We start from the raw sequence: 23,936 nt of genomic DNA on the forward strand, positions 1-23,936 counted from the left end.
CTGGGATTACAAGCATGAGCCACCGTGCCCAGCCCATGTCTCTACTTTAAAATCACCATTTATTTTCTAAACAAGAGATTTTTTTTTATGTGAAGTGCTGCTGACAAAGTTTCCATCATTTTCCAGTGAGACTGGGTGTTGTTTATTTATGTGACTGGTATAAAAACAGGCATGGGGAGTTCTGAAAACAAAACAAAACAAAACAAAACAAAACACAGTTCCATGAGATAATAAAAGAGTCAGAAAGTTTCCTGTGTGTACATGTCCAAAAAAAAGGTACAACAAAGCAGAAAAACCCTTCTGAGGGTGCATAATAAACAAAGGACTATTTTAGGGTTCTAAGTTGCAGTTGAAGCATATGTATAATTGAGTGGTTGGGTTTGCATATTTAAAAAATAAAAAGTATTTTTAGTAGAGATGGGGTTTCACCATTTTGGCCAGGCTGGTCTTGAACTCCTGACCTCAAATGATCCACCTGCCAATCCCAGCTACCCGGGAGGCTGAGGCAGGAGAATCTCTTGAATCCAAAAGACAGAAGTTGCGGTGAGCCAAGATCGCACCACGGCATTCCAGCCTGAGTGACAGAGTGAGACTCTGGCTCAAAATGAATGAATGAATGGGATAATGTTTAAAAAAAAAAAAAAAAAAAAGATGAAATCAACCCTATGTTTCTTTCAATCCACACACAAATAATTTCTTTACAAGAGAGGTTTGAGGAGGTCTACAGAACTATAGCTCATATAAAATAACCATCCAGCTGGGAAGCAAATGAATGGAGGCCAAAGCTGTAATGCTGAAGCACTGTACATTGTACTTTGCCCCCGTGATTGTAAAAACCATTCCAAGTTCTTCGTTTTGTTTTTTCTTTAATTAAATTTTTTGGAGACAAGGTCTCACTCTGGCTGGAGTGCCATGCCCAGTTAAATTTTTCTATTTTTTGTAGAGATGAAGTCTCTCACTATGTTGCCCAGGCTGGTCTCAAATTCCTGGCCTCAAGCCATCCTCCCTCCCTGGCCTCCCAAAGCACTGGGATTACAGGTGTGAGCCACTGCACCCAGCTCCCATTCCAAGTTCTTTATGGCTCAATATTTCTCCTGTCTGATCAGTCAAGCTTTCTTTCCCCCAGGACCTAGCAAAGCTCACATTTACACTGCAACTGTGCTTCCTTCTCTTTTCTTTGTCCCTCTCCTCTCTTGAATTCCTTCCTGCTGTCCACTGACTGATGCCTGCAGATGGCAGGGACACCCACTAGGAAAAGGGCTTGAGCTCAGCAACTCACAGCATGGGTTTCCCAGCCCTAGAGCCCGGTGGGCTTTGCAGTGCATGGAGCAGGGAGCTGACTCTGTCTCCTCTCCTTCTCCTTCTTACAGCAATGGGGGGCTTATGGCCACTTCCATCCAAAGCCAGGGTAGGGGTGACTGGGGGCTTTGACTTTTCCTCCAGGACTGTGAGAGAGGGACAAAGAAGATCAATGTCTTTGAAACACTTTGAACATGTGAGAAGTAAAATGACTTCTTTTGTAAGTTTATTAAAAGAGACATAATATACTTGTATAACAGAATAGATGTGAAAATTCTGTGAATTAAGACTTTGGGGTCTGGGAGAGCTCATTTTTCATCCTGGTTCTACCAATTACTCTGTGTCTAGGGCACAAGTTTAATAATCAAAAATCAATTTTTATATACTAACAGAAAACAATTTGAAAATAAGTTTAAGGCCGGGCACAGTGGCTCATGCCTGTAATCCCAGCACTTTGGGAGGCTGAGACAGGTGGATCACCTGAGGTCAGGAGTTTCAGACCAGCCTGGACAACATGGGGAAACCCTGCCTCTACTAAAGATACAAAAATTAGCTGGGTGTGGCTGGGTGTGGTGGCTCACGCCTGTAATCCCAGAACTTTGGGACCCTGAGGCGGGCAGATCACGAGGTCAAGAGATCGAGACCATCCTGGCTAATACAGTGAAACCCTGTCTATACTAAAAATACAAAAAAAATTAGCCGGGCATGGTGGCGGGTGCCTGTAGTTCCAGCTACTTGGGAGGCTGAGGCAGGAGAATGGCGTGAACCTGGGAGGCGGAGCTTGCAGTGAGCCGAGATTGTGCCACTGCACTCCAGCCTGGGTGACAGAGCAAGACTCGGTCTCAAAAAAAAAAAAAAAATTTAGCCGGGTGTGGTGGTGGGCACCTGTAATCCCAGCTACTCAGGAGGCTGAGGCAGGAGAATCACTTGAACTTAGGAGGCGGAGGTTGCAGTGAGCCAAGATCATGCCACTGCACTCCAGCCTAGGCGACGCAGCAAGACTGTCTCAGGAAAAAAAAAAAAGAAAAAAAAGTTTAAGTTCTATTAATAGTATCCAAAAAAAAACCCTATAAAATTCCTAGACATAAATTTAACCAAAATAATGTACAAGACCATTACACCAAAAGTATAAAATATTGCTGAAAGAAATTAAGAAACCCTAAGTAAATGGAGAGATATGCTATGCTGATGGATTAGAACAGAGGTTGGCAAACTATGGCCCACAGGCCAAATCCAGCCTGCTGCCTACTTTTACAAATAATGTTTTATCGAAACAAAGGCATTCCAATTTATTTACATCTTGTCTATGGTTGCTTTCATGCCACAATGGCATAGCTGAGTGGTTGTGAGAGAGACCATATGACCAGCAAACCAAAAATACTATCTAGCTTTTTATAGAATGAGTTTGCCAACCCTCGATTAGAAGACTCAATATTTTAAGATTCAGTTGGAATATATTTGACCTATAGACTTAACATAATCCCAATCAGTTACTGAAATCTCTCTGGGCCTTAGGGTCTGTAATGTGGGTAATAACAGTAACTATTCTACTGGTTTGTTGCTGGGATTAAGAGGGACAATGCAGCCAGGCACAGTGGCTCATGCCTGTAATCCCAGCAGTTTGGGAGGCTGAGGCAGGCAGATCACCTAAGGTCAGGAGATCGAGACCAGCCTGACCAACATGGAGAAACCCCATCTCTACTAAAGATATAAAATTAGCCAGGCATGGTGGTGCATGCCTGTAATCCCAGCTACTCGGGAGGATGAGGCAGGAGAATCACTTGAACCCAGGAGGTGGTGAGCCGAGATTGCGCCATCGCACCCCAGCCTGAGCAACAAGAGCAAAACTCTCTCAAAAAAGAAAAAAAGAGGGACAATGCACGGAAAGTACCACGTCTGACACATGGTGACTATTTAAGAAATCTAAGTGTTTCTTATATGTACTGGAATAGCAATAACAACAAACATATTTTTCTAAAGAAAATAATTATCCATAGGGCACAGGGCATTACATCATCTCCTCTGTATTATTTCATTTCTGGAAATATAGAAAGTACTATTTTCAGGGACCCAACAGCCATGGTTCTGGCATTTCTGGCCTGACATTTATGCACATCTCATTTTCACACATTAAGGAATCAATAGTGGATGAACAAGAGAGTAACAAAGAAGAAAATATCCATCTGACAAGATTTCTTCGTGTCCTGGCCAACTTTCTCATCATCTGCTGTTTGTGTGGAAGTGGGTACCTCATTTACTTTGTGGTTAAGCGATCCCAGCAATTCTCCAAAATGCAGAATGTCAGCTGGTATGAAAGGAATGAGGTAAGAAAAACATCGCTGATGAAGTGAAGGTTGATGGCAAATACTGAAATCACTGGTTCCTATGCTATTCATTTGATTTATCGAAAGTCTGGATTATAGGCTTGTTTTAATAAGTGAAATTACATCCCCTTCCAGTCAAATAGCATGAATATCCTGAAGAAAAAGTCACCTATTATTAGGTTTTGGGAACTGGCTTTTACAACTAGAAAAACTGGATTAGCAACTGGATAGCCACCTGTGCAACACCAATTACTAATGAGGCGATCCTTTCCTCACAGCTTTGCAGCGCCATACATCGTAAATCAAGTGTTTATTAATGCATGGGTATGATTCTGGACTCTCTTTTCTATTCCTGTTTGTCTATTCCTGCACAAATAACAAACTGATATACTATGCATTTACACTATGTCTTAATATCTGATAGAGCGAGTTTTCTCATCAAGCTCCACAATAAAACACATTAAGGTTTTATTGTGATAACACAGAATCCATAAACCTCTTTCGGAATTTGACATCTGTGGTCGTTTGTGAAAATGGCTACAAATTCTTCCTATCCTTGTATGCACATCCCTTTGCTTTCCTTTGCACATTCACGAAGAGGTGGAATCTGTGTCCTCCATCTTTTGAATCCACCTTAGCTTGGTCATGTGACTTGGTTTAGCCAATGGAACAATAGCAACCATGAAACATGCAGAGATTTGAAAAGTGCTTGTGTATTGTGACTTGCTCTTTTACTGCTTTTGGGAACCCTGAGACCTTCGTCATGTGAATAATCTCTGGCTAGCCTCCTGAATGATGAGACACATGGTCCAGTTATCTCCCCACCCTGGCCAATAGCCAGTAAACCACCAGATAGTTGAATGGAGCCATCAGCTATCAGCAGGTAAGGCCAACAAAAGAACGACCCAGTTAAGCCCAGTTTAAAAAAAAAAAAAAAATGCTGCCCCACAGAATCATGAGCTAAATAAATTAATAATAAGAAAGAGTTTATCTTGCATTCAAACAGCAATTTAAAAAAAGAAGACAGCCTATCTTCCCCCAACAAAGCAAGAAAGGATATAAAAAAGGAAATATGGAATTGATAGGAGGACAAATATAAAGCACAAAATCAGATTTAAGTCTAAATATATCAGTGATTCTAACAGATGTAAATGGATTTGATGCTACAGTTTGAAGACAATAATAATTAGATCAAAACTGTTAAAGCTATGTGCTATTTATAATTAACCCATCTAAAACATCGGGACACAGAAAGGTTTAAAATAAAAGAATGGGCCAGTGGTTTCCGCTAATGGTGGCCTAGGTTATTTGGATCAAGTAATTAATTAAAAGCCCTAAAAATGCTCATTTAAAGAAAAAGCATACCTTGAAAACACTGAGGATCTGAAAACACAGTGAGAGACCCCCAAGACCAATTTTAAGTGAAAGCCTGTGACCAGAAATATAAGGGGAGTATCAGTGCCAAGTCTTATGCTCTGAAGGCAAATGCTGACTTTTCAAACACTTGTTCCTGTGCTCTAGTTCCATCCCACTAGGGCCAGTGTCTTAGCCTATGTTGTGTTAATTAGGTTCCTGCAGCCTTGATGTGCTGACTCTGTCCTAAGTTGGGAAGTTTCACAATAGCCAACTAGCAGTTCTTGAATTCCTGATTTATTTCCAGGCCTTCATACCCCATCAGTCACTCCACTAATGTTCAACACACAGGCAGTAATAAAAGGGAGGTAACAAACCACAACGATGGCTCCGGAGACCAACACATCAACAGATGAGCCAAGTGGGTCCAGAAGTCATTCAGGCACTGGCCAGCAGAAGCGGGCATCGCTGTTTCTCTCTTGCAGAGCTTCCAGCAGCCACTGCCAAAATCGGGAGAAGGTTCCAGAGTTCCCATGGGCAGAGCCTCCGAAGGCTTTTTTGAACAAGGCCAGGTCCTGGCTGCTTTTATGATCCTCCCAGATGGGTCTGTTCTCTTTATCTCAGCCAACGTTTCATTCTCTACCAGTTAATTTCAGGAAATACCAGGCAGCAGCAGGTGTTTGCTTATCACCTCAGTCCATTATATACATGCTTATCTCTTTGAGAGAGGGCGGAACAATTTCACTATGGGCTTAATGCTTTTTGACATGAGTGACTCTATTTTGAGACATTAGGATCACAAATTATGATATATGAGTTTGCTAGGGCTGTGATATTATTATATATTTCTTATTATATATTGGTCTGCTCCCAGTTTCTGGCACACAGCCCCTAAAACCCTTGGAATCTCTAAAGTGATCAGTGTTTTTTTTGTATGCTAGTAAGATGACTGGTGGCTGAAAGCTCCTATATAACCTCTGCATCTGGGCTGGCTGCCAGGGGAACCAGCCAGTGATTAGAAAATTGGAACTTTCAGCCGCATCCCGTCACCTCCAGGGAGGGGAGAGGGGCTGAGGTTGAGCTGATCACTAATGGCCAGTGATTTAATCAATCATGACTACATAATGACGCCTCCATAAAAACCCAAAGGGCAGAGTTTGAAGAGCGGGCCTGGAAGCTCCAAGCCCCTTGCCCATACCTTACCCTATGCATCTCTTCCACCTGGCCATTCCTGAGTTATATCCTTTGAAATAAACAGATAATCTAGTAATTAAATTGTTTTCCTGAATGATTTGCTTACTCTAGCAAATGACCAAACCCAAGAAGGGGATTGTGAGAATCTCTGCTTTATAGCCAAATCGAACAGAAGTTGCCAGTAACCTGGTGACCTAATACTTGTGATTGGCATCCAAAGTGGGGGCAGCCTTGTGGGACTGAGCCCTTCACCTGTGGAGTCTGTGCTCACTCTGGTTAGTGTCTTAATTGAATTGAATTGAATTTTACGCTACGCAGCTGGTATCAGAAAATTGGTTGGTATGGGAAAAAATTTGGTGTCAGAAGTGTCAAATGTGTCTGACACATTTGGTGTCAGAAGTGTCCTGGAAGTAAAGTGTTGAGAGTATAGAAGGAAAAACATATAGGCTGCCACAACAAAGTACCACAGACTGAGTAGCTTAAACAACAGAAATGTATTTGCTCACCGTTCTGGAGGCTGGAAGTCCGAGATCAAGGAGTTGGCAGGTTTGCTTTCCCCTGAGGCTTGCAGGTGTCTGTCTTCTCCCTGTGTCCTTCTGTGACCTTTCTTCTGTGCATGTGCATGAAGAGAGAGAGAGAGAGATCTCTGGTATCTTTTCCTCTTCTTATAGGAACACCAGTCTTATTGGATTAGGTCCCACCCTTGTGACCTCACTTAACCTTAATTATCTCCTTAAAGGCCCCATCTCCAAATAGTCACATTGAGAGTTAGGGCTTCAAGATACAAATTTGTGGGAGAGGGAGGAGGAGACACGATTCAGTCCATAAAGTCCAAAGAGACAAAGTTTCCAAACCAGGACTTTTCCATATTAGCAGGAGGGGAAAATCTCCCTAAATAGACCTCACCACCCCTCTCCCAGGAGTTAAGGCATTCAAGGTATGGGTGAACCTGATCTAACCCTCCTCCCACCTCCAGTAACTACTAAGAGGGCAGCTTGCTGTTTAGGCTGGAAGTGGAAAAGAGAAGGAAAAGGTGCTGTCCGCAGAGCCTGTGGCCTCAGACCTTCCACTGAGCAGACTTGTACCTGGGGCTGTCAGACCTTGACTTTGGTTTGAAGCATTGTAGATGGTAGTGTACCAGGTACCTGGCAGAACCAAGCTTAGAGCCTCTCTAATTCAGCATGTACATATCTAGGCCTCAGAGAACTCCATAAATAATTATTAAAGTCAATGACCAGAAAGAAGTCAAAGGTTACCTGGTATACAAGAAAACAAGGCAAAATGATAGACTTGCTCTTTTTACCTATATGCCAAGATTTATTTTCCTTTTTCTTTAAAGTCCATTAACTTTACTTAAGAATACATCCTGGTATTGGTCATTCTTGATATTCTCAGGTACACAGTGTATTTATTTATTTATTTATTTATTTTTGAGATGAAGTCTCGCTCTGTCACCCAGGCTGGAGTGCAGTGGCACGATCTTGGCTCACTGCAACCTCCACCTCCTGGGTTCAAACAATTCTCCTGCCTCAGCCTCCTGAGTAACTGGGATTACAGGCACGCATCACCATGCCCAGCTAATTTTTGTATTTTTAGTAGAGACAGGGTTTCACCCTGTCGGCCAGGCTGGTCTCAAACTCCTGACCTCAAGTGATCTGCCTGCCTCAGCCTCCCAAAGTGCTGGGATTACAAGTGTGAGCCACCATACCAGACCCAAAAGTTTTTTAAAATGTTAGGCAGATTCAAATCTTGTTTTTCATTTAAGGGAAGATTTATTGAATTATAGGTTTTTTAAATTTGTTCTATTCCCTTTTTTGGGTTTTCTTCTTCAGGACCTCCTATTATACCTGTGTTGAATCTTCTTTGTCTCGCTTCAATATATCTTGTTTTCTCCTGAATCCTATTAACTTCTTTCTTCATGTATTTTTTATTTTTAAAACTCTCCCCCTTTTTATCTTTTTCTTGTCATTGTCATTATGTTTTGCAATTGTGATTCTCTTAGGTATTCTTCAATTTTAATATAGTTTTCCCTTAATTTCTTTTTTTTTTTTTTTTGCAGTATTCTGTCACCCTTTTTCTGGGTTTTTCTAATTTTTATTTATATTGTTTTGTGACCTATATTTTCTTAACATCTTTCAGTTTTCTGTTTTTGAATACTCATTATAATTTTTTAACTGTTTTATACAACTTACTTTTTGGTGCGTTTTCATTATCTGAAAGTTTAACCTACTTCTTGTTCTCTTTTCCTTGAAATAACTTTGTATGGGATTTGACCTAGAAAAAACTTTTCCACTGTTCATTTTTATATAAAGTTAGTTTTGCTGAAGTTTTAGTGAGGCATGGTTCAGGATGACTTTCCTAAGTTAACGGAGCTCTCTCTTCCACTGTTTTTATGAAGTCTTCAAAATATATGGTGGCTTGCTGGATGAGAGAGCTCCTGCCTCTCATCCCTTTTCTACTTTTTATCTAGACCTTCCCATTCCTTTATCTATATTCCCTCTCTCTGCTCAATTTCAATTCTGTTCTCAGAATAGTCTCCTTCATGTTGTGCCCTGTCCTGTTAGGGAGCTTAACTGACAAATTTCAAAAGTTCAAGAGGCCCAGGCTGTTTTAGCTCATCTCCAGATTAACCAAGAATGACCTTGCACTCACCTATTATCGGACCGAGCAGAGTTCCTCACAGTGTCAGCTGCTGTTCTTAGATTGTTCCACTATGCTTTTCATTGAGTACCTATTAGCCATTTTGACATCCTCCTGTTCTCAGATTCATTGGATACCCCACTGTTTCTCTTGACCTTCTCTCATCCAGACATGAACTCTGTAAGTACTTGTGGCTGTTGGTAATTTGCATTGTATTGTAGCCACTTGTATTTAAGGATTCATTAGGACACCTAGCTTCATTGTCTATGTGTTTTTTTATTTTATTATTTAATTGCTTTATCCAGTTTTACATGGGGATTCGGGAGATTCAAAAATCATGCTGTGATGGCCAGGTGCAGTGGCTCACGCCTGTAATCCCAGCACTTTGGGAGGCCAAGGCGGGTGGATCACCTGAAGTCAGGAGTTCGAGACCAGCCTGGCCAACATGGTGAAACCCCGTCTCTACTAAATACAAAAAATTAGCTGGGCATGGTGGCGCATGCCTGTAGTCCCAGCTACTTGGGAGGCTGAGGCAGGAGAATTGCTTGAATCCCAGAGGCGGAGGTTGCAGTGAGCCAAGACTGTGCCATTGCACTCCAACCTGGGTAACAAGAGCAAAACTGTCTTTAAAAAAAAGAAAAAAAGAAATTCATGCTGTGGCTATCTTATCTTCCCAGAACTCCAAGTTATTATTTTTAGTATGAAGATGCATTCACCATGAAAACCATCATTTTCTCTCAGGATAAAGTCCTAAATGTCTTTCCCTGACTTACCTTCCCAGTTGTACCCTTATTTTTATTTATTTATTTTTTATTATTATTATTTGAGATGAAGTCTTGCTCTGTCATCCAGGCTGGAGTGCAGTGGCATGATTTCAGTTCACTGCAACCTCCGCCTCCCAGGTTCAAGTGATTCTCTTGCCTCAGTCTCCCAAGTAGCTGGGACTACAGGACGCACCACCACACCTGGCTAATTTTTGTATTTTTAGTAGAGACGAGGTTTTGCCATGTTGGCCAGGCTAGTCTCAAACTCCTGAACCCAGGTGATCCACCTGCCTCAGCCTCCCAAAGTGCTGGGATTGCAGGCATGACCCACTGCACCTAGCCCCCAATTGTACCTTTAGTCACTCTTACTCTTCCCATCTTCACTAAACTGCAGCACCATTGGCCTCTGTTCTACTGAGATGCCTTCTCTCACACACTCTCATCTCTCTTGAATAATTTCAGGTATGAGTTTAAATGTTATATCCTTATTTCTATTATATACTTAAAGTATTTACCCTTTGCAGCATTTTTACCTTTGTAATGATTAACTTATTATGGAATTATTTACATCTACTTTAAGTTCTTGTGGGCAGAGTGTGTGTGACTTTTTATCCTTTGTTGCAACTTTAGAATTTGGCACAGTGACTCACACATAGTAAGTGCTTAATAAATTAGAGATGGAGGAAAGACAAAGGAGAAAACTATTAACTGAATACCTACAATAGACCTCTATGCCTATTATTTATGCCTCATAGCACTATGGCAGGGTAGGCATCCTTAGTCCTAGTTTTCGCATAAATATCTGAGGACCGGAAAGTTTAAGACACACAGCTTATTAGCAATGGAGTCAGGATTAGGACCCAGTACCTGTCTGGCTCTGAGTCTGTTTTGGGGGCCTCATTCCTGATTGCCTAAGCTTACCTCTAACCCACTCTGGATCAGTGCAGTTGGACATCAACTCAGACACTCCCAACAGTGGATTAGAGGCCCCAGTGTAGCTCCTGACCTGGTCAGAATGGGTTTAAGATATGGGAAAGACAGGGACTTTGGTGGCCCCTCTGTAGGATGGGAGAACTGAGGAATAGAGTAAGAAAGGAAAAACGTCCCTTCCACAAAGCCTTCACTGGGTCACTAAGCTGTGAGAAGGACTCAAAAGATGCCCAAGATGAATTCTACCCTTAAGGGGATTGCAGTTTCCTTAGGATGCAGGCTCAACAAGAATAAACCAAAGCACAAACAACAGTAGGCAGGAATACCGTGATCGAATAAGGTGTTTTAGGTTACAGATGGAATTGTCCATGAGAGCTGAAGAGGCAGTGGAATTTTGTGGCAAAGGCAGGAATTAGGCTGAACACTACACAAACATATAATGAAGGGCAGTGGTAGATATGGGGCAGTGATGGCTCTCCAGGTGAGAACTACATGGACAGTTACGGAGATGATGAGAAACCAAGCCAAGGGTCGGTGTGAGAGAGAGTGGGATAGTCAAGACCAGCCGAGAAGAGTTGACCAACTTGCAATTTGCAGGGATTTACTTTCCACTGGGTGAGCAGTTGTTTTTTGTTTGTTTTTGTTTTTTTGAGATGGAGTCTTGCTCTGTCACCCAGGCTGGAGTGCAGTGGTGCAATCTCGCCTCACTGTAATCTCTGCCTCCGGGGTTCAAGCAATTCTCCTGCCTCAGCCTCCCAAGTAGCTGGGATTACAGGTACATGCCACCACACCCAGCTAATTTTTTGTATTTTTAGTAGAGACGGGGTTTCACCATGTTAGCCAGGATCTCCTGGCTATCTCCTGACCTCATGATCTGCCTGCCTCGGCTTCCCAAAGTGCTGGGATTACAGGCGTGAGCCATTGCGCCTGGCCAGAAAGTGCTATTTTCATCAATACTAGTAACAACAACCATTATACCATCTGGTCACACAGCAATTATGATATGCAAGCACAGGCCAAGTGCTCAGGGCATGTTGATGCCTTTGCCAGGGTCACACAGCAAGCTGTGTAGACCCCAGGGCATCTCCAGGCGCAGCAGAGGGGGCAGCAGAGAAGTGGAGATGGATGGCCATGGGAGTGCAGGGATGGCAGCCAAACAAGTATAATGTTGATGACACAACCTAGGCTTTCCTGATTCCTCAGGTAGAGATCGTGATGTCCCTGCTTGGAATGTTTTGTCCCCCTCTGTTTGAAACCATCGCTGCCCTGGAGAATTACCACCCACGCACTGGACTGAAGTGGCAGCTGGGACGCATCTTTGCACTCTTCCTGGGGAACCTCTACACATTTCTCTTGGCCCTGATGGATGATGTCCACCTCAAGGTAAAAACAACAACACCCTCCACCCCACTGCAATTCCTGGTGCCCAAGTATTTTCTTTTTTAATATAATAATTTCATTATATATAATTCATATTAATTAAATAAATGTAAATTAAGAAAAATAAAATTAAAAAAAAACTCCTTGGACTCTATGACCCAAAGATGACCATTGTTAACCTTTTCCTATAGTTTTTTACTGTCCTTTTCTCTGGTTGTCTTTTTTCACATCATATACATGTCATTTGATACCTTAATATTTTATCTTCAGCCTTTTCCACACTGTTTCAGAGCTGCCATAAATGATTAACAGCCAAGTAATTGTCCTCTAAGGGGCTATGTCATGACTTAACCGTTTATCAATGCTCACCACACAATTATGGAGCACCCACAATGGCAGGCCCTGGGGTAGAGCAGACAGGAAGACACAGTCCTGTCCCAAGTGTGTTCACACACCGGGCTGGGAGACAGACTTCATTACAGCACGCTGTGGGATGTGCTTCAGTAGTGGCAAGCCCAGGGCAGCATGGCAGCGCACAGGAGGAGCTCCAGATCCCACCCTGGGGACCTTAGCAGACATTGGAAAAGGCAGAGGGAACAGCTGGGTCAACAGGGAACTGGAGTGGAGCAGAAGAGTGAAAAATTTAGAGCAAAGGAGGGCCCGATGATGCTGATGCCCCTCTTCTCCACCCCTTCCCTCCTTATTATTGAGCTGTAGGAACTTTTTCCTGATGCTAACAGGAAACTGTTCTAAGCATGGAAGTGACTGAATCTGGCCCTAACCTCTCCTCCCCACTCATCTCTGGCTTCCCTCCTACCCAGGAGACTGCTCTACCCTCCTGAGCCTCACATTTCTGCCACAGGGCAAAATTCTATCTTGCCTCTCTCTCCACCCCTCTCCTCATGTTTGACTAGTTGACTAATCCTTCTTGAGGTTTTGGCCCAGCTGTCACTGCCTCCCGGAAGTCTTCTGTGGCCCCCATTGTGTGATGTGGATGCTCCTTTTCCCAGAGAGAATTTCTCACAGCTCGTATCAGTCTGTTCTGTAATTGCCAGTTCATCTCCGTCATTTACTAGACTCTAATCTTTCTGAGCGAAGCTCCATCTCTCTTGGTCACTCCTGTATCACCACTACTTTATATGCACAGAAGAAGCCCTGAATAAATTATTTTCAAGAGAATAATGAATGACTGGATAGATGCAAATGGATGGCTGAATGCTTGGATGGATGGATGGATGGATGGATGGGTGGGTGGGTGGGTGGATGGATGGGTGGGTGGGTGGGTGGATGGATGGATGGATGAATAGACAAGTGGATGGATGGACAGACGGACGGATGAATGCTGACTTAGAGTAGAAGATAACTTCATGGGAAAGACCCAAGAACTACAGCCTCTCCTGTACATATTGAAAGCCTGAGAAGGGAATTTTGGAAGGACTCTGTCCAGGGGAGAGCAGAAGCTAGATGGTAGGGTTGTGGCATTTGCTAGCTTTCACTGTTCTTATGGAAACAGTTGGACCATCCCTAGCTCCTTCCTACCCCACACCTCCATCTTCTGTTCTAGCTTGCTAATGAAGAGACAATAAAGAACATCACTCACTGGACTCTGTTTAACTATTACAACTCTTCTGGTTGGAACGAGAGTGTCCCCCGACCACCCCTGCACCCTGCAGATGTGCCCCGGGGTTCTTGCTGGGAGACAGCTGTGGGCATTGTGAGTAGTTACACTCTCTGAAAAGGTGACCCCTGTTCTCAGTTCTTTGTTATTCCCTCCTTGATGTTTCCATTTGAGGAATAACCCTGAAAACTTACCAGCTGTTCATCCAGCAAACATTTCATGATCATCTAGGAGGAAATAAAATGACCAAAGCAGATCCTGTGACCCCTGGGAACTCCAAATCTCTTTGGTGTCTCAAAGGTTGTGATTGGTGTCTGGTAGATATTTTCAATTTTTCCAAAAACATAGTAAATTATGTCTATTCTACAAATGCAGAGAAAGCTTTGTCCTTCAGTTTTTGGTCCTTCTTCTATGTGCCTCTGTGCAAAACCTGTTTTATTTTCTCTATATATCAAAAAAAAAAAAAAGAAAAGAAAAAGAAAAATCTGACTAGCAGAAGATGAAAAAAGCTAGGCATTATCTCCAGTGACTGACGGTCACATTTGGTCTTAGTGGGGGCAGCTGGCACTTCAGAATAAGTGGGGAAGCAAGGCCTTCGGGTCCTAGTGATGATGACTACGATGCATTGGGCATAGTCAATTTAACAGGCAATTTGCATTTGCATACATAATTACTAAGTTTCACAATAGCCTTTTGAGATTGATATCAATATCAACTTCAAGAGGTTCAGAGATTATTCCAAAGCCATACAATTGGTAATGTGGAGCTGGGACCTAAATTAAGCATTTTCCAGAGCCAGGAGTCGCCTCTCTTCACACACAAAGAATCAGAGGGTCACAGAGACAAAGTCAGGTGGGTGGGGGAGAGTTTATTAGACTCTCAACAAACTCTCAGGGAGGGTGGGAGAAGTGGGCAAGGTCTGCAACCACCCCCTCTTCCTGTGTTCCTCTGCAGGAATTCATGAGGCTGACGGTGTCCGACATGCTGGTAACGTACATCACCATCCTGCTGGGGGACTTCCTACGGGCTTGTTTTGTGCGGTTCATGAACTACTGCTGGTGCTGGGACTTGGAGGCTGGGTTTGTAGGTCACCACTTCATGGACATTCCGCACAAAGGAATTGCAACTATCTTCTTTGATACTTATAGCCAGATGCATTCTTGGGCATTTCATTTCTTTGGAAGCTTAATGACGGTCTCTGCTCTGTAGAGTAGTAAAGTGTTTAATTTGTATTTCCTTTAAGGGTCCTATTTGCCTTCATAAGGGAAACTGCTTTTTCCCAGTGTAATGAACAATGTGACCTTCTATTCTAGGAAATGGAGGCATTTGGCCTAGGGGAAAGTGGACCACACACTCCAGTACTGAGCCGATGGTTGATAGGGAATTGCACCTGAGCAGCCTCAACTCTCATTATGGGGGCTGAAATCTGACAGTGGAGGCGAATATTTCAGGAAGTCCTGGAACACACCAAGAACACAATAACCATTGGTCCTGTCTTCTGGATGATGCTTTGAGAAACCTCCTTTGACTTGTATTCCCTTATAGCCCTTTTCCCCATCTACCTGGTAAATGTGTGTCATTTCCTCTCTGTAGTGTCCTTCTATGCTCTGGCAGAACCTCTGGCTCAGGCACCTGTGCTGTACATGTCTCTTCCACAACACCTCACTGGCCCAGCCTGCAGTCACTGATGTGCATGTAAGGTACCTACCTCTTACCTGAGCTCCTGGTGAGAGGCTCCGTAGGATGTTGACCTATGTATCCCTCATCCTGGCCTGGCCCAGGTAAGGGCCCCAGTACAGGTTTCTGTCACATTTTTTTTTCGTTCAGTCACCAGTCTCAGTTTTAAACAAGTCTGCTGAGCTCCTCGGCAGCCAGGAAAGCTTCATAATCTTGTCTGAGAACGAAGATGAAAGAACTTTGTGCTCAAAGAGGATGACATCTTTGATAGAAAGACACAATATTACTAAGAGGTCATTGTTCTTAAATTTGTTTGTAAGATCACCACGATTTCCAAATAATACTAAAGTTCATTTGAAAAATAAGCATGTGAGAATATCCAGAAAAAATATTTAAAAAGAAGAATAAGGCCAGGTATGGTGGCTCACACCTGTAATCCTAGCACTTTAGGAGGCCAAATTAGGAGAATTGCTTGAGTCCAGGAGTTCAAGATCAGCCTGGGCAATTTAGCAAGACCCTATCTCTACAAAAAATAAAAAATTAGCTGGGTGTGGTGGTGCATGCCTGTAATCCCAGCTACTCAGGAGGCTAAGGCAGGAGGATCCCTTGATCCCTTGATCACACCACTGCATTCCTGCCTAGGCGACAGAGTGAGGCCCTGTCTCAAAAAATATATAAAGAAAAAATAAAAAGATGAATAAAAGGAACTAGACTTACCATAATACTAAAACATATGATAAAGCTATAATAACTAAAACTGGTACTAGAAAATAGACCAACATGTCAATGGAACAGAATAGAAAGTCCAGAAATAGATACTATCTACATGGGCCTTTAGTTTATGATAAAGGGAGACTTTCAAACACACTGGGGGGAAAGGATTATATTAAAATATATATAAATTATATAAAAATGTGGGGGATTATATCCCTCATTCATTTCATCTAGAATAATTTTAGGTGCATCAAAGTCTTAAACATCAAAAAAATGAAAATATAAATTTCTAAAAGAAAGCATGTACAAACTTAGAATCTTGGAGTGAGGAAGATTTGTCTAAGTAGGACATGAAACCCAGTAGATATGTGTTTTTTTTAACATTTTAAAATATTAAAATTTAAATTTTGGGTGGGGGAGCGGTGGCTCACATTGTAGTCCCAGCACTTTGGGAGGCTGAGGTGGGTGGATCACTTGAGGTCAGGAATTCAAGACCATCCTGGCCAGCATGGTGAAACTCCATCTCTACTAAAAATACAAGAATTAGCTGGGCATGGTGCTGCACACCTGTAATCCCAGCTACTTGGGAGGCTGAGGCAGGAGAATCACTTGAACCAGGAGGCAGAGGTTGCAGTGAGCTGAGATTGTGCCACTGCACTCCAGCCTGGGCAACAGAGCGAGACTCCGTCTCAATAAATAAACATCCAAGACTTCACCCCGTGGACTTAATGTATGCATGTTTCCTTCTTCCATCCATGCATGCTGGCCCTTCCTTTGTCTCTTTCCTAACTTCTCATCTCTCCTTCTTGTGTTCTCATTTCCCTTTATCTCCATTTCTGGAAGACAAATTGGGATGTGGGCTTTAGCATGCTTCATGAGGACCCCCATATCCTCAGTGCTCACAGATTTTATGTTCTTTCAAATATTCGGACAAATCACGAAAACTGCAAATGAGGTAGGCTGAAAATATGAACCAAGCTGGGCGCTTTCCTTTCCATGAACTGCTCTCAGACTGGAGGAAGAAGAGAAGGAGAAAGAAGAGTTGGAAGGATGATTTGGTTTTTGTTTGTTTTGAAGCCTTCTTTTCTTTTGACTCCTCATTTAATTATTTGCATTTCATTATTTATTAGATTTCTCCTTGATTATAATTTCAAGGTATGTTTCTGATTAAAACGTTGATAAAATGTTCTCTTAGAGGCAAGGGTCTTCCCAAGAACACGCTGTCAGCCTGCAAGTCCTGAAAGATAGAAACTGTCATTTTTTTGTTTACTGAAATAGGCATTTTTAAAGTTTCAGCTTTGAGAATGTCAAATTTTTCGTTTAAAAGTTGAAAACATATTAAAGAAATAGAACGCTAAATCTAAGGTTCTTCTCTAGTTACCAGAGCAGGCTCTTTGGGATGGAATGGCCTTGGCTTGGCCAGTTGGTTGGTAGTAGGGTTTGGCTGAATTCACCAAACGTGCTTTTTTTCTTTCTCTCTCTCTCTCTCTCCCTCCCTCCCTCTCTAGCCTTCATATGCTGAGTTTGATATTAGTGGAAATGTGCTGGGTTTGATCTTCAACCAAGGAATGATCTGGTGAGTTATCCATTTCATCTGGTGATCGCCTCATCCAAGGAGTCAAAAAACTGGAATCCCAGACTTTGCAACTTAACTAGTTGGAAGAGGCTAGATAGGTCATCTTGCCTCTCTGAACTCCCCTCTTTCACATGAAAAATCAAGAGCAGGAGTAGATGAGAAGCAGGACAGTTGCTGGCCCACCCATGTGCTACCATAGAAGTAGAAAGAAAGGGAGAGGGGGTGGTGGGGGAGAAAAGGAAAAGGAAGGAAGGCAGGAGAGAAGGAGAAGAGGGAAGAAAAAGGGAAGAAGGAAGAAAGACAAAGGAAAGGGAAAAGGAAGGAGTAAAGAAGAGAGGAGGAAAAGAGGAGGAAAGGAAAATAAAGGAGGAGGGAGGGAGAAAAGAAGGAAGAGAAGGTGGAAGGTAAAGGAACTATGGAAGTCCCTCTTCTGAAAAGGGAGTTCAAGGAGGTACATAACTTCAGCCAAAGACTTTCAAGGTGCCAAGGGCTCGCTGCAAGCCACTGTCCAATTCTCTCAATTGAAGGACTTCAAATACTCTTCTGAGCAGCAATGCTGTTTTATGGAAACCGAGGAGAAACAGGCAGGAGACCGTATAATTTGCTAGATGCCTGGGGGCCAGTCAGTGGTAAAATCTTGGCCAGAGCTTAAGCCAGGAATGCTCGGAGTGCCTCCCTCTCCTGAGGACTACATGGTTCTGGCTTGATGATCGATATTCTGGTTAAATGGGAGGCCCCTTACCTGGGGACTTGCCAGGAAAGCAGCTCGGCCTCATGCCCCTAACCCATCCGTCCCATTTCCTTCTATCACCCTTCCCTCGCCTTCCCTGCTGTCCAGCCAACCAGGTGTTTGGTTTCTGCCATTCCAGGATGGGCTCCTTCTATGCTCCAGGCCTGGTGGGCATTAATGTGCTGCGCCTGCTGACCTCCATGTACTTCCAGTGCTGGGCGGTGATGAGCAGCAACGTACCCCATGAACGCGTGTTCAAAGCCTCCCGATCCAACAACTTCTACATGGGCCTCCTGCTGCTGGTGCTCTTCCTCAGCCTCCTGCCGGTGGCCTACACCATCATGTCCCTCCCACCCTCCTTTGACTGCGGGCCGTTCAGGTGCAGAGTCTCAGTTGCCCGGGAGCACCTCCCCTCCCGAGGCAGTCTGCTCAGAGGGCCTTGGCCCAGAATTCCAGTTCTGGTTTCATGCCAGCCTGTAAAAGGCCATGGAACTCTGGGTGAATCACCGATGCCATTTAAGAGGGTTTTCTGCCAGGATGGAAATGTTAGGTCGTTCTGTGTCTGTACTGTTCATTTCAGTAGCCACCAGCCACCTGTGGCCGTTGAGTGCTTGAAATGAGGAACTGAGAAAATTAATTTCTCATGTATTTTTCTTATTTATTTATTAATTTTTAACTGATAGTTGTACATATTTGGGGGTACATGTGATATTTGGATACATGTATACAATATATAATGATCAAATCAGGGTAACTGGGATATCCATCACATCAAACATTTATTTTTTATTTTTTTTAGACAGAGTCTCACTCTGTCACCCAGGCTGGAGTGCAGTGGTGCCATCTCAGCTTACTGCAACCTCTGCCTGCCGGGTTCAAGCGATTCTCATGCCTCCGCCTCCCAAGTAGCTGGGACTACAGGCATGCACCACAATGCCCAACTAATTTTTGTATTTTTAGTAGAGACGGGGTTTTGCCATGTTGCCCAGGCTGGTCTTGAACTCCTGGCCTCAAACAATCCACTTGCCTCGGCCTCCCAAAGTGTTATGATTACAGGCGTGAGCCACCGTGCCTGGCCTAAACATTTATCTTTTCTTTGTGTTGGGAACTTTGAAATTATACAATGAATTATTGTTAACTGTCATCTCCCTGCTGTGCTATGGAACACTGGGACTTCTTCCCTCTATCTAACTGTATATTTGTACCAGTTAACCAACCGTACTTCATCCCCACTCCTCTCTATCCTTCCCGAACTCTGATCACCTCATTCTACTCTCTACCTCCATGAGATCCACTTTTTTAGCTCCCACATGTAAGTAAGAAAATGCAATATTTGTCTTTCTGTGCCTGGCTTATTTCACTTAACATAATGACTTCCTGTTCCATCCATGTTGCTGCAAATGACAGGATTTCGTTCTTAATTTCAATTAAAATAACCACACATGGCTAATGGCTACCATATTCGACAGCACAGTTCTACCCTTTTAACACATGGATAACTTACTACCTGGGATTACTTTACCATAGGATAAGTAATGGTGGATATTCTGAGGATGAATTACCATACACTTACACGTGCCGTTTAAATGTGAAGCAGCTGCAGTGGACTCTTGACAGACCTCAACTGAGCTCCCTGCTCTCCAGAGCATTGGCCTGGGGGTTCAATACATAAGTCAAGCTAGTTGGGAGACTAGATATTGTATAAAAAGACAAATAATTATGTAAGGAGGTAGATCAAGAGATAATGTGCATCTACTGTTCTCTTTCCAAATGCATGACCTTCTGAAAACAAAGCCCTCTGCCAACTCCATAAAGAGAGGTTCTGTGGTTAAAGCAGTTTAGGACGTACTGCCCCTTCTGTCTGCCATTATCTCACTTAGAAATGCTCAATGCACACTCCTTTGTTAAAGGCTCTGAAGAATCATGCAATGAGGTAACACCTGTAAGCTAGTGTCTCCGTCCTTATTGACCACAGAACCCTTTCTGCATGGATCACTCATCCAGGGCTGGAAATAGGGTGAGGCAGGTGAGTGACGCCCTACACTGCACATGAGCAACCCTGAGGGCATTACTTCCTTAAATTGTGCACTCAAGGCCTCACCCGCCTCACTCTAGTCCCAACCCTGCCTGCCAATGAGGAGAAACCCTGTTCCGTAAAAGGGTCGTATATGCAAAACAGCCCCTAAATGCCCAAAGAGCCTAGAATCCAAAGGAGGAAGGAGACAAATGCAGTTTGTCGGCTTTGGGTGATTTATTAGGGGTAACTTACAGTCAGATGCATGGTCACAAGCAGCCGTGAGACAGGTAGATCTCCACACCTCAATCCCCCAGGCCCAGGGCTTATATCTTGGGGAAAGTATGCGTGCTCTGGAAGGAATGTATAGGTGGCTCTGAACATCACAGCCTGTGATTTCTGCAGCAGCATCAAGGGTTGTTTTGGAGGAGACTTTATGTAGGAACAAGAGTTCCTACATAAAAAGTAATACATCTGCTAGACATGTGGGAAGCACTCAGACTCAGGGTTAGTTAGAAGTTACAAGGCAGATTAGCATGTAAAATAAAGTCACTCATGTCCCGCACAAGCACACTTCGAGAAATGCTGATCTGGTCTTTCTCAGTTCATAAAGGACTTTACTAGATAAAGGCCTGTGATGGTTGGAGCCCAGGGATGTTAGCAGGAGTGTTCCAGCAGGGTGTGATCTGGAAAACAGTGTTCACACAGAAGGAGGGGATCAGTCTAGAACAGAAGGAATGTGCTGAAGTGCAGATGGCTTAAGATGCCAGGCTGAAAGGAGAACCGAATGGAAGAAGCCTCTGTTGGCTTCTTCCTAAGCAAGGTTTGGAGGGCTGGGCCCTGGGTGCAAATGCCAGCACCCGTTTTCTCAGCTTCCCATCTGTCACTGGGTAGGAGGTCAGCAGGGACAATTATACTATGATAAGAACCATCTCCTACAGTTGTATGGAAAGCTGAACTTATAAGAAAGGAACTTGGCTAGCCAGGCATGGTGGTACGTGCCTGTAGTCCCAGCTACTTGGGAGGCTGAGGTGGGAGGATTGCTTGATCCAAGGAGGTGGAAGTTGCAATAAGCCATGATTGCACCACTGCACTCCAGCCTGGGCAACATAGCAAGGCTCTGCTTCAAAAAAGAAAAAAAAAAAAGAGAGAAGAAAAGAAAAGAACAGAACTTGGGTATTTAGCTGAAGAGATTCCCAAGCAAAGTATTGAAGGTACAGCCTGGTTTCTTCATGCTGCTTATAGAAAATGTGCAAGGAAAGAGGTATGTTGAGTAAGTAACTGATAAACAAGAAAGTACCAGGATTTGATGATTCTGGAAATTCTCAGCCTTATCTAGATTGCAAAATATGCTAAAACTAGATTCACTGTCATGAGAACGTGCTGTAAAAAGAAAGCCAAGAGTGAGTCTGGATAACCTTTTGCTAGCGTTTCTGAAAGATCAAAAGGTCTGAATATCATTCACACAGAAAACTCTGACTAATCGTGTGACTAATGCATCGCCTCAACCATCACATCAGAAGTCAGGAATAGAAATAGGATTATCCAGAAAAGATCATGTGGGAAATAGGATTATCCAGAAAAGATCATGTGGGAAATAGGATTATCCAGAAAAGATCATGCGGGAAATAGGATTATCCAGAAAAGATCATGTGGGAAATAGGATTATCCAGAAAAGATCATGTGGGAAATAGGATTATCCAGAAAAGATCATGTGGGAAATAGGATTATCCAGAAAAGATCATGTGGGAAATAGGATTATCCAGAAAAGATCATGTGGGAAATAGGATTATCCAGAAAAGATCATGTGGGAAATAGGATTATCCAGAAAAGATCATGTGGGACTCTCTTCTTTAACAGAGTACATTCTCATGACATACATGAAAAACTCACATGGTTTTTGAGAATATTACATCAGCGGAAACATTACCAACTTGGACTGAAAGAAACAGAAAGACAAAATAAAGGCAGATCATTGGCCTCCCAGAATTCTGTGGCGGGAAACAGACTGACAAAATTTACTCAGCTGAAACATGTGCTATCCTTCAAGAAGAAGGAAGGGTTCTTCCAAGGGCAGAACTGTGAACCCACAAGGGCAAAGCTATGAGCACAGTAGGGCAGAGTCTGCAGCCCAGAGGATTATTCTCAGGACTTTAAAACTTAATGGAGCTTGGCTGATTGGATTTCAAAATTGCTTGGAACTGGTGATTCCTTTCTTCCTTCCATTTTCTCCCTTTTGGTAATGGAGTGTTTACAACTTTTATCCTATGCCTGTCCCACCATTTTATTTTTGAGAGTAAATAAGTCATTTTCTAGTTCCTAGAATCTTGAGATGGGGATATCATCATGGATTAGCCAGGTGGGCCCTAAGTCACAAGTGTTCTTATAAGAAGGAGGGAGGCCGGGTGCAGTGGCTCACGCCTGTAATCCCACCACTTTGGGAGGCTGAGGCGGGCAGATCACGAGATCAGGAGTTCAAGACCAGCCTGGCCAACATGGTGAAACCCCGTTTCTACTAAAGATACAAAAAATTAGCCAGGTGTGGTGGTGCGTGCCTGTAATCCCAGCTACTCGGGAGGCTGAGGCAGGAGAATCACTTGAACCCGGGAGGTGGAGGTTGCAGTGAGCCAAGATCATGCCACTACACTCCAGACTGGGCAACAGGGTGAGACTCCATCTCAACAACAACAAAAAAAAAAAAAAAAGGAAGGAGAGGGAGGGAGATTTGACTACAGAAAAATAGAAGGTGATGTGACCATAGAAGCAGGCAGAGATTTAAAGATTCTGTGCTGTTGGTTTTGAACATGGAGAAACCCCATCTCTACTAAAAATACAAAAACTAGCCAGGCGTGGTGGCAAGTGCCTATAATTCCAGCTACTCGCAAGGCTGAGGCAGGAGAATCACTTGAACCCGGGAGGCAGAGGTTGCAGTGAGCCGAAATCATGCCACTGCACTCCAGACTGGGCAACAGAGCAAGACTCTGTCTCAAAAAATAAAAAATAAAAAATAAAACCCCTAATGGAGCTTGGCTGATTGGATTTCAAAATTGCTTGAGGTTGGTGATTCTTTCTTCCTTCCATTTTCTCCTTTTTGGTATTGGAAAGTTTATAACTGTTATCCTATGCCTGCCCCAGGTTAGTTTCAACCCAGTGAATCCCTTTCAGACTTCTGGCCTCCAGAACTGTAAGATATTAAATTTGTATTGTTTTAAGCCACCAGCGTGACAAACAGCAGGCACTGGAATCTGATACACCATCTAATTCAACGACAAAATAATCTACATTCAACTGTCACATAAAAGCCTAACACGTAAACTTAACTTTTCTCATTTGTACATGGTGGGTATGCACTGGAAATAAAAATAATAATAATAATAAATGAAACATTGTGATACAGTGATGTGCCTGGCACTTGAAATGCCATCATGTTATAGCTGTGTCATTGCAATTTGTGGTGTGCTGGGCAACAGTTGTAAGCAATGAGATGGCCACAAATGGTCTCTGACACAACTGCTCTTCCCTGTCATTATAGCACAAAAAATGAGTGAGCATGGCTGTGTTCCAATAATACTTTATTTACAGACACTAAAATTTTAATTTTATACTTCAATTTTTACATGTCACAAAATAGTATTCCTGTTTTGACTTGCTTTCAACTACTTAAAAATGTAAAAATGATTCTTAGCTCACAGACCATATGAAAACAGGTGACAGACTAGGCGC

The 23,936-nt window shown here is 43.1% G+C and overlaps 1 protein-coding gene across 1 annotated transcript in view; it reads left to right on the plus strand.

Annotated features, from left to right (window-relative positions):
* The window catches only part of TMC2 (transmembrane channel like 2), an 86,779-nt gene that overhangs the window by 41,409 nt on the left and 21,434 nt on the right, over positions 1-23,936 (plus strand). The window contains exons 9-14 of the mRNA XM_009436705.4: positions 3,435-3,623; positions 11,708-11,887; positions 13,449-13,598; positions 14,457-14,585; positions 17,402-17,469; positions 18,339-18,578. Coding sequence (XP_009434980.2) covers positions 3,435-3,623; positions 11,708-11,887; positions 13,449-13,598; positions 14,457-14,585; positions 17,402-17,469; positions 18,339-18,578 — 956 coding nt within the window. The remainder of the gene's footprint in view (positions 1-3,434; positions 3,624-11,707; positions 11,888-13,448; positions 13,599-14,456; positions 14,586-17,401; positions 17,470-18,338; positions 18,579-23,936) is intronic.

Source organism: Pan troglodytes, chromosome 21 (genome assembly GCF_028858775.2).
Source record: "Pan troglodytes isolate AG18354 chromosome 21, NHGRI_mPanTro3-v2.0_pri, whole genome shotgun sequence".
Classification (NCBI taxonomy): Eukaryota; Metazoa; Chordata; class Mammalia; order Primates; family Hominidae; genus Pan; species Pan troglodytes.